Source organism: Tuber melanosporum (assembly GCF_000151645.1).
Source record: "Tuber melanosporum whole genome shotgun sequence assembly, scaffold_3, strain Mel28".
In the NCBI taxonomy this organism is placed as follows: domain Eukaryota; kingdom Fungi; phylum Ascomycota; class Pezizomycetes; order Pezizales; family Tuberaceae; genus Tuber; species Tuber melanosporum.
Window position 1 is genome coordinate 490,919 of NW_003298974.1, and position 11,439 is coordinate 502,357.

The 11,439-nt window shown below is 40.1% G+C and overlaps 1 protein-coding gene; it reads left to right on the forward strand.

Moving 5' to 3' along the window:
* The first annotated feature begins 291 nt into the window (after positions 1-291).
* On the forward strand, positions 292-2,455 carry GSTUM_00006772001 (uncharacterized protein). XM_002838941.2 has 5 exons: positions 292-881; positions 950-1,106; positions 1,255-1,389; positions 1,458-1,680; positions 1,751-2,455. The coding sequence occupies exons 1-5, from the start codon at positions 500-502 to the stop codon at positions 2,243-2,245; spliced, it is 1,392 nt and encodes a 463-aa protein (XP_002838987.1). The 5' UTR covers positions 292-499; the 3' UTR covers positions 2,246-2,455.
* The last annotated feature ends 8,984 nt before the right edge of the window (positions 2,456-11,439 follow it).

The window sequence follows — 11,439 nt, forward strand, 5'->3', positions numbered from 1 at the left end:
GTTTCTACCCGCAGTATGCGCACGATCACGCACTCATGTTCTAGCCACAATTTCATTACCATGGTACAATAAATAAGTATTACAGTATTATAAATTATGAGAGCAACCACTCGATCCTTCAAGATCCTCTATCGGACCGGGAGTTAGACGGCATCTCTCTACAAGTACTGTACTGTATCATACCCTACCGGTAGAGTGTCTGGTAGGTATCACAAATTAGAAATTCGACACCTATCCCTTCGCGATTTACATAATCCACTTGAACGCGTTCCAATCTCTTGCTATCATATTTACGCGTTCCCGCAGCCTCCGCTTTTTGGCAAGTAAAAGAAGAAAGGCTCTGGGCCAACCAGTCAACCAGTCCCCTGACCTCTCCCCATCACCGAATCGAAAGAAGAAATAAAAATCAGATAAGAAAGCGAAAAACTCTCTTCCCCCTCCGCCCTGCACTACATTTTCGTCATTATTACCAGATTACAAGGTCTAGTCGGCTACTAAAATGTTTGCAAAGATGGCAAGAACCACCCGTGCAGCAGCCGCGGCCGCAAAAAAAAAGAAGCAAAAAGAGGAGAGTTCATCGCAAGTATCTGGGCTCGATGAAAAGGAGGAATCGGGGGACGAGGAGCTCGGAGTTTCAGTGCACAATACACAGACATTTGCTGCGGCGGCCAGTCAGGTTACAACTGCTATCGTTGAGTCTGCGAGTTCGGCGAAGACTGTTTCTACCTCATCAAAGAAGAGGGGGGCTGTTACCGAGGAGGAAGAGGAGACGGTCAGAGTTATTAAGAAGGCTCGCGGGGAGAAGGACGAGATTATGATTCCCGCTGCGAGGACCGCAGGGGTAAAGATGATGGTTGGGGCTCATGTCAGCATGGCTGGGGGTATGTATTCTTCCTCTTTGACCCGTGCTTGGGACAGCATTTGCATTGTGCTAATCGAGTCACTACAGGTGTTCAACATGCCATCGCGAACAGTTTGAATATAGGAGGGAACGCGTTTGCGCTGTTCTTGAAGAGTCAGCGAAAGTGGACGAGTCCAGATATGAAAGAGGCAGATGCAAAGGCTTTCCGAGCGGGTTGTGAAGAGAATGGATTTGATCCTAGGAAGTTTGTCTCCCTCCCTCCCGTTTCTCGTATCGGCGTTTGCATTCCGAAATGTCCTGCGGAGGCTGCGTCTGTCGTGAGGAAAATTTCCATGTGGGGTTTTTCCCGACGCGCAAGCTTGAGGGATAATTGACGCTAATGGAATCTTCAGACACATTCTCCCTCATGGATCGTACCTGATAAACCTTGCCAACGGCGACGCCGAAAAGGCGAAGAAAGCATACGATTGTTTCCTCGATGACCTGAAGCGTTGTGAGAGGCTGGGGATTGGTCTGTACAATTTTCAGTAAGCCTTCTGCAGTGGTTTCAGGACGCTCTCGGATGTTTTAGGTTTCACTAACTTATCGGATTAAGCCCCGGATCAACGCTTGGACTCTCGCGCTCGGAATCGCTCACTCGTGTTGCAAAGGCGCTCGATAAAGCACACTCCGAAACTAAGTACTGCATCACAGTATTAGAGAACATGGCCGGAGCTGGGAATGTCATTGGTGGAAAATTTGAGGATTTAAGAGATATTATTGCGAAGGTTAAGGATAAGGATCGTGTGGGTGTTTGCCTTGACACATGCCATTTATTCGTAAGTCTACCTGCAGATGAGTATTGACCAATCATCTATCACTAACACATTCGCTCTGTACTCCCCACAGGCAGCCGGTCACGACATCCGCACCCAAGAGTCCTATGACAAGGTGATGTCCAACTTTGACCGAATAATCGGCCGCAAATACCTCGTAGCTCTCCACATCAACGACTCTAAAGCTCCCCTAGCCTCAAAGCGAGATCTGCACCAGAACATAGGCCTCGGCTTCCTTGGTCTTGAACCCTTCCGCTTAATCATGAATGACGAGCGTCTCGAGGGTCTCCCGCTAATCCTCGAGACGCCAATGGAAGAGGAAAAAACGTGGGCAGAGGAAGTCAAGCTCCTGGAATCCCTCATTGGAGTGGAAGGCGACGACCCGGAGTTCTTGGCGAAGGCGAAAGAATTGGCGGATAGGGGTGCAGGCGAGAGGAGGACTGCTGGGATTGCAGCACAGAAGAAGGCTTTTAAGGCTGTTGCCAAACCGAAGAAGCGGGGAAAGAAAAGTACGAAGAAGGGTGGGAATGAGAGTGGTGAAAGTGATGATGGGGAGCACAGCTGTTAGGTCCTATGGATGAAGTTGTTTCAAAGTCTTTTTTGCTTATCCTGGCTTTTCTTTTCCTTTTGCTCGATTCTTGTGTAGCTATTTCTACATGGTTTGCGCTATTCGAGAACTTGTGTATATGATCGATTGTCTGACTTGTTGGGTCTGTTGCTTGGCTGGAATTTCTCTTGTGCTTGCTGTGCTTTTCCAAAAATGTAACTGCCTGTTCATTCACACTGCGGTGCTCGTGCCGATTCATATAAGATATAATTAAATTTCGTGCTGTACTAAATTAGAATCATAAAACTATCGCATTACACCGCATCCATAGTCTCAATGGGTGCTCATCGTTCTCCTCTCCTCGTACAGGGCGGAATTTACTTATTGTCACTATTCTCAATCCAGATCCATCCAATCAGCTCCTATAGATTACCTGTGCCCGCACACCAGCCTACTGTTTACCGGGGTCTTTCAAATTAGACTAGCCCACAGGACAATGGTCAAGTCACACCAAATATATAAGCACTCGATTTTAGGTGAGCTACATAGATAGTCTCAAAAAACTTTGGTAGGAGATCGTTCGTGGGACCAGATAAATTTTCTTGTTAACTACGAGATATCAAGTTACCTCCAGTACGGAGAGGGCCATTGAAGTGTCTGTGGGTAGTCTAGTCTTGAGTATTCTAGTCTGGCTAGATGGGTAGGAGGGTGGGTATGTAGATAGGTAGTGCATGGTAATAACTTTTCAAGGTATATTCAGTCTTATAGTATGATATGTGGGGTGCTAACTTGAGGACTTGGCTTTGGTCAGAGCCCGCTGGCTCGCCGCCCCGCCCCACCTCTATTTTTCTAGCAGCGCGTTGAGGGGGTAAGTGCTTGAGCGGCAAAAGGTATGAAAAGAAAGCAGGCAGTAGTAACATCATCGCAGGAGGGAGCAATATCTCTTCTGGTTATCACCACCATCTCAACGCACTCCACCGCACAAGATGCCCGAAGATGTAAGATACATAGGACCATTTAGGATCCTGCGTCGTACGATCTAGAACAGGATAACATCCTGGGCCAACCCGTATGTGTCTGTCTGACTGTCCCCATGGTCACGCCACTCTGATCCAAGCTAGTTCCGTGGTACTCGTAGATGGTGGATTGGGAGGGGCCGATTGTGCGCGGCGTATAGTGGGGCAGTACCCCGGCCGCCTGGGTAGGTGGATCCTGAGGGAAGAGTGGGAATCGGTCGGGACGCGGTGTTGCTGGTTGGTACTATAGGAGGGGTGGGATGTGGGTGGGACCGGCACGGCAAGTCATCACCAGTTGTCACTCGGTTATCATGAAGGTTACACCGGACAGGGAAGTTTGTATAGATATTATCTCCTATAGTTATTGTTTTATTTTGAAATCAATTCAAGATATTATAAGGATTGACTTCGAATATCATGTTATGAGCCGGGATTCTCATGCGCTCAATATGAAACTTCCCATTTATTATGCTTTGAAAACTACAACTTGTTTACAAACTTCTTCTGCAAGGTGGAAATACAACATTGAGTTCTTTTTATGGACTGAATTTGCTCTAGGTATTGCTCTTGGTAATGAGATTCATCCAGAAGAATGTAGTATTGGAGTAACAGAATTTGACAGGTGGTTTGACAGGACAGTAGCTATAATAAATACTTATTGTAAGTCTGTTAAAACTTACATAATGTGATGAGAGACTTCCACTTCATGTGGCAAGAGTGAAAAACTAACTTAGGTACTCTCATGTTAGAAACCAGTTGTACAGTAATGCTTTATTATTTCAAACAGCTTTATTTAGTAACTTGATTTTCTATCACTGAATATATTACTAGACTACTTTTTTGCTGATAAGAGGTTGAGGACTTTGAACAAGTTATTCAAACTGAGACTAAAACTTATCTTATTACCAGTCTGCCTACAGGGTATAATTCTATTATTATGACTATTATATAATAGTTTATAGAGTATCAAATTGTAGATTATGTTATTGCTATTCTGAGAGAAAGGGAAATTTCTGTACATAATAGGAAGTAAGAAGTTTGATGGAATACTATGATTAGTAATACATAGAGGATATTATAAGTTGGGTGTGCTTTCAAAATGGTCTGAGTATTTATGTAAAAAACTAGGATATAATATTATTAGGAAATTCAAGTAATATCTAATAATTACAATAAGTGAAACAAAGAAGTTGGATGCACTTTTTCAATCATAATACTATAGTTGTACCTCCTGCTTTTGGAATGTAGTGATTAGGGAAATCTGTCCTCTATAGTGAGAAATTGGAGATAATGAAATTCAGAGTCTATAGAAAGCTATATATGTTAATGAGATATCTAGATTGGTAAGATTCAGGCTAGTAAGATATTACTATATATATATATAAATATTATATAGTTCTTCTATAAATATCAATTACATCTTATAGCTGCTATAGCTAACTGTAAAGTAGGCTGACTAATTACTCAGTAAGAATGTGATATTATATAGTACTTAGGACTCTTTCAGGTACTGGAATATTCCTAACTGGCCTTTACATTTGGCCCAATTCCATCACTATATTCATTTAAAGTACTTCAATTAAGTTCAAGTTTGAGTGTTGTACTCATCATCGTATTCACTCTATTTTGTTGAACTGCTGATATTAATGTACTCTTTCTTTGTATTCTAGAGTGCTATCCTATCATACTCTAATTCAACTATATTACTGTAATGGAGTTTTCCTATATGAAGTAGAATTTCAAGATTGTGATTGCACTGAAGTTTTCTTTCTGAAAATAAAGATAATGATAATAAACAGCAGAGTTGAAAAAACAAAACAGAAAAACCTAATATTATTAAGCCATAGCTTTACTCAATTAAGTTGCAATCTTGAGAGATAGTTGATTGTCAGAGTAGAGGAGAACTCGCATATTGTTACAAACTTATTATGGCTTGTAAAGGATTTTATATATTATAGCTTTGATTAATGATTCAGTTGAGTTTTATGATGTTATGATTATTGTTTGTACACATGACGTGTTTTGGTATCATGTGAGTTTCGTATATGACTTAGACTTTAAGTCAAAATTAATATGTTATTTTGGGATTGTTAGTTGGATAGAAGTTAGTCTTGTAAGGCTTACTTGTATTTTGTACATATAACTTGTTTAGGGGTCATAGGTGCTATGTGCATGACTAAGAAAGAGGATATAAGGACAAAGTACTATGTAGTTATATAAGATGTAGCCGTAATCTATATGACAGTTAGATTTGTAAGTGGATTGTGAGAATGTCTATATAAGGTGAGTGGTTTGACCTTTGAGATGGATCTTCATACAACTACCCAAATTATTTCCTATCATATATCTTTATGAATACTACTTCATATTCACAACTTATATGTTACTCTTAGGAGAAACTTACGACAAGTATAGTGAATGATAGTTGTTATTGGAGTATTTAAGAAAATAATAGTATTTTTTTTAAAAAAACATAAGACAACTATGGAATAATTACTATATTGAATAAGAAGGAAGTAATAATACATATTACTCCTACAATAAGACTTGTTACCTTTTGTATGAATATATCCTAAGTGAGATTGAAGAGCGATTCTAGTATGTATATTTATGTAGATTTCAAATACTTCCAGTTACTTCTCATCGTTACACTGTGTTTGTAAGTATCCAACTCCTATAGGCTGTCTAGTCAACCTCTTTGAGTCAGACTAAAGATCCTTTATAGTGAACTAAACTACTCTATAGTTCTCTAATATTTACCTCATTGAAGTATTTTAGCTGCTGCATCTCCAATACAAATACAGGAGAAAAAACTTTTCATATCATGGACATGTTAGTGGCAAGCTATTATGTTCAAGTGGATACTTTACTAACTATGAAACTCTTTACCCATATTTACTTAGTTTTCTAGAAGCATCTACAGCCTCTGAACATCTATCTGGTTCTATTCTATTTTATATTATTCTGGATGATGGCCATATCGCTCTCTTGATAGACTCTATTATGGGTTAACTACCAATAGGTACTACCTACAGTCAACTCTCCTATCAGTAGATCTTATCATGACTTCACACTAGTATTTTAGAGTTCTTAAATATTTTTCAATACTGTAACCTACTTCCAAGTATTTCAAGAATTTTAAAGAGATTGGTGGATACTATTTGGATAGGAGGGAAAATGTCTTATAGAATTCTTCCTTAATAGTACTGGAGCTGAGGGAAACGTAAAGTGACTATTCAACTTATAATATATTCAGAGGAGCGTTCCTGTAAAGTTCGAGAGACTAAATTCCCAAGAAATTGTAGTTTCTTTAAATACAAAAGTTTATAACTACAAAACATAACAATAGTAATGTATCCAAGGAGAACATTCAATAATGCTAATATAGTAGTGAATGTTAAATCATTCAAAGTCCTAAAGAAGTAGACTTGAAGTGACAGGATAAAAATAACAAAACAAGTAATAAAATCCAAATAGAGTAAAACAAGCAGTTGCTACGAAGGTTTTAATCTAGTACAAACAGTAGTGTAAGGGATTACTCAACTGGGCAATAGCATAGCGAAGAGTACAAATAAGTAAACAAAGGAGATGTACTCAATTACTCTCTGCTCTTTTTGTGAGATGGAGTTGGAAAACTACTACCACGCTATCCTTACATGCTGGTCCTATGAAAGGGCCAGAGACTGCCACCTCCAGGAGGTCGAGAGCCTTGGTAAAGATGAACCACTTGGGTCCACTCTGGCCTTACTGCATCGTCTGGCTGCTTACATCTTGAGTACCTCAATGGGGTACCCCCTAATATACCAGCTTACATGGACAGAACTCTCTCTCTTTCTCCCTCAGCTCCTGCTGTTCTGTTAAGCAGAGACAATTTGATAGACTTCAGAGTTGTCTGGGCCAACTATGATTCATTTCTGTAGATAGAGATTGTTTAGGAATACCCAAATTATACTCGTTTCATTCATGACTACTAAGAGCGAAGTAAGATTGATAAAATAGAATAGAATCGTATGAACAATATTATATTGTTAAGGTCTTTTCTCCATTGCTTGATGATGTCTAAAAGCTTAGAAGATACTTCAAGATTTAAATTCTGTGTCTGAGTATTTGCGGACTACATCTATCTATTATACAACTATGTACCTCTCTGATTATAACTTACAATGTTTGGTATTCTTTAAAGGTGTGAACACCTGGAGACCCTAAAAACTACTACACCCTATTCGGTAATTATCATTTTGCTAACATAGGAACTATAATGTCCCTAATAGTAATTATCTGATCTTCAGAGTCTTTGGACTTATGGTTCAGTTCTCAAGTTGAACTGAGTTGGCCCCAATTGTCTCCGCCATTGATGAAATGATCAGTTTTATCTGCGGGTTGTATCTGTAGAGGTAGTCATAATTACAACCTTCCTAGGTTACCTGACCTTAAACCCCCATAATTCTGAATGCAACTGACAGATATCTTCTGGATAACTTCTTACTAATTCACAAGAAGCTATTCTACTGTATTGGCAGATAATTCCTTAGTCAGCAACCATTGGTTGCTCTGGGTAACAGGGTTTTAACCGCTATTTTGGTATTGAGAACTATTCCTGCAACTACAAGACGTTTCTAGACTCAGTTGTAACACTCTGTAAAGTCCATAACCTTCTGTAGTAGTGTTCTTTAGAGTTCTAGACTCATCTAGTTATTGTAGAGTGGGTACGAATATATTGGTTTCTCGTTGAGAACCTTTAAGATTCGATATCATATCTTTGTACTGAAATGTCCTATTACATATGGCTCATACCAAAGAGGTTCTATTTTTAAAGTATAGTAACTCTCCGAGTAGTTGACAGATTTACTCTATTCCACTTCCTGGTCCTAGCTGAAGGTCACCTCACTTATAAACTACAAACAGGATACGGTTGGACAGACAGCAGTGACATATTTGGTATTATTCTTACACCTTCAACTTTGTAGTATTAGTCACAGGATACAACTGAGATCGATCTGTATGATGACATGTGGGCCCAGTAAGGGGGCCGGAATAAGATATTGGAGACCAGAAGTTCTGATTTTAAGTAGGGTTATCCTACTCAAGATCATTTCTAGATATCGGTTCCTAGTACATCTAACATACTCATCTACCTACATCTCCTACTGATTGATTTCTTGCTTTTAGTTTGGATAGGGTGTTTTTCTCGCATGTTAATTGTTTCTCCTAGTTAGTTTTAGTATTTTCCTATATTTTAGCTTTTAGCTATTTTTGGGATATGGGTTGTTCGTGATGTTTAGAGGCACTAGTTTAGTTTCCTTTGTTGAAATTTGTTTTGTAATTAAGGTTTTGTTTACACTATAGCTAGTACTGTATAGGAGTTCTTGTACCTTAACAAGAAATACAGGATGATAAAGAGAAAAAAAACTAAAAAAAAAAAAAGTACCTCTTGTATACCACACTTTGTCGCTTCTATTTTCATTCTACATAGTTTGACAACACCATGCTCAACTATTGTGGGCCATTTACCCTCTCCTCTGCTCTAATACAGGTTTTTGCCTTAAGGTATGGTTTTCTCTTCAGCAGCCTCTTCCACTTTTGCTTTCCTGGTTCTCAGTCTACTTGATGGGGGAGCTATCTGAACCTCATCCAGTAGTCCATTTCTTCCTTGGAGAGCTCGCTTATCTTTGGTATGGTCTGCTTCCTCATCTTGCTTCTGGTTGACACTAGCGGTGGTGGACATCTTTACCTCCACTTAGGGGATTCCAGTCACCGATTGCCTTGGCTAGTAACTTCAGAGTTTGTCTTACCATGAGATTTGACTATTCCCTCCTAGTTGCTTAGTTCAAGTTACAGTGCTTTCCATCTCTTGTCCTTCCTCTTTCTTACCACCGGCAGGATTCTTTCTACTAAGTGACACTATCTCTTGGAGAACCAGGAACTTTATGAGAGATGGAGTAATATTGTAATAGTTCAGTTATAGCATCAGGTTTACTCTAGAGGCATCAGGACTTCCCTCTACCTCCTTACTTTGATTGCGTCAGCTCGCATCCTACTGCTTTTCCTCTTTTTAGCTCATACCTGTCTACCTCCTCCTTCCGCACTGTGGTGTTCTATGGTTTTAGCCTACTGCTTGCCTGTGGTAGATCATTGGCTGCCATCCTACTGCTGGGTAGTATCCCCTTCGCTAAAATATCTACTCCTTAGATCTAGCACTGTAACATTGCATCTCAGTTAGTGTATCCTGATATTGCACTATTTCCTTGGTTTGGGAGGCTGGAGGCATCGGCCTTGTGCCTCTTGCGGGCCGCTCAATGCAAGGATGGTTTTACATATGGCAGTTTGGTGATGGTGGGGTAAGATCTACTTTCCTTTATGGTTTGTTGTCATTTAGAGGTTTTGTTTGTCCTTATGTCTTCTTGTCTAGCTTGTTCGGTTTCTTATCTATTGGCAATGTATAGTTAGAGAAAGGGTTTTCTTTTGAGTGAGAAATTTTCTTGGACATTTGGTTGAATTCTAGGTGAGACCCCGTCATGTTCAAGTTGTGAGGTCTTGTAACAATCCTACTCCTCTGTACTTAGCTCTTCAACAGGTATTGATCTTACCTCTTCTGTTTTTCTAATACCTCGATAACTCAGAGAGTTTCTATCGTCACTATCACTGCTGATAGTAAGGATAATATTGTACTCACATTACCTCTTGTAAATGAGACCTTTTTCCTATATAATATTGTACAAGTGTATAGAAAGTATTGATTCAACTTATAGTATAGGAAAGAACTTAAGTGGTTGCGTGAGGAGTTTGTACTGGAGGTTTTCTTTTCTTTTTTTTCTTTTTTCTTTTTTTATCATTATTTAATTCCTTACTTAAGGTATGAGAATACCGGATGCAGTACTAGCTATAGTATTAAGAAAACCTTTCCACCGTGGACCAAGAGAAACCACACCCCTAAGATTATCTCATATGGACCCAACTGCATATACTCCAAGGGCGATCAACTCAGGTGCCCAGCCTACAGGTCTCACAACTTGAATGTGAAATAGTCTCACCTAGAAGCCAACCAAAAAGTCCAAGAAGATTTCTCACCCTAAAGAAAACCTACCCACTAACTACACATAGCTAACAGGAAGGAAACCAAACAAGCTAGTTAGGAAAGTATAAGGAAAAACTCTATCTCTAAATAATAAGACCTGTAAGGGCCACAAAGGAAAATAATAACAGCCTACTATACTACCACATTGCAGTTTTTAAAAAACCACTTCTGAAGTGGATGGCGAGCGAAGAGCCCTAAGACTAGACACCCCCAACCAGCAGTACCACAATATAGTGCAATATCAGAATCCGCCAATCGAGAACAGAGACCACTGTGCCATGTTGAAGGAGTGGATGGTTGGCAAAGGAGATGCAGTTCAGCAAAAGGATGCTAGCCAAAGATCGACTGTAGGCTGGCAGCAGGCTGAAACTCCAGAACAATACAAGGCGGGTGGAAGAGGTAGTAGGATACCAGCCAAATAAGTGGAGGCAGTATGATGCAAGCTGACGCAAACAAAGTGGAGCAGTGGAGGGAGGGCCCAAGGCCTCAGAATAGATCTGACTGTAGAAATTAAACAATTGTCATATTACCGCATTGCTTAAGTTATCCCTTGTTCAGGGAGAGATAGCATTGCTTAGTGGAGGGAATTCTACTGATGGAAAGAAATCTGAAGGGCGAGGATAGGAAGGCGACCACATCTTGAACTGAATGACTAGGCAGGTATGATTAAATCTCACCACAAGACATACATTGAGGTTACTAGCTCAAGCATTCCCCAGTAGGGATCATGCAAGTGGGGAGAAAAACTTCCACCACTGCCAGTACTGATGGGAAACATAGAGAGGAAGCCAACCTCACCAATGCTAAGTGAGCCCTCAAGCAAGATAGGATGACTGGATGAGGCCCAGATAACTTCTCCATCCAGTGAACAGAGAACAAGCTAGGTAAAGGTAGGAAATACTATTGAAGAGAAACTGTACCCCTATGCAGGGACTATCAAGAGTACAGAAGGGAGGGTGGATGGACCATGATAGTTGACCGTGATGTTGTCAAACTATGAGGGAGGAAAATAAGGGCGATGAAGCATGCTTTACCGGAGGTCGTTTTTTTTTTTTTTATCATCTTATATTCGTTATTAAGGTACAACAACTCGTATACAGTACTAGCTATGGTGAAAACAAGAC

Excerpts from the sequence above, each read along its gene's own strand:
- GSTUM_00006772001 (XM_002838941.2), top strand. The coding sequence starts at position 500 with ATGTTTGCAAAGATGGCAAGAACCACCCGTGCAGCAGCCGCGGCCGCA. Across the intron at positions 882-949 it reads TCATGTCAGCATGGCTGGGG|GTGTTCAACATGCCATCGCG; the intron begins GTATGTATTCTT and ends GAGTCACTACAG. Across the intron at positions 1,390-1,457 it reads ATTGGTCTGTACAATTTTCA|CCCCGGATCAACGCTTGGAC; the intron begins GTAAGCCTTCTG and ends TATCGGATTAAG.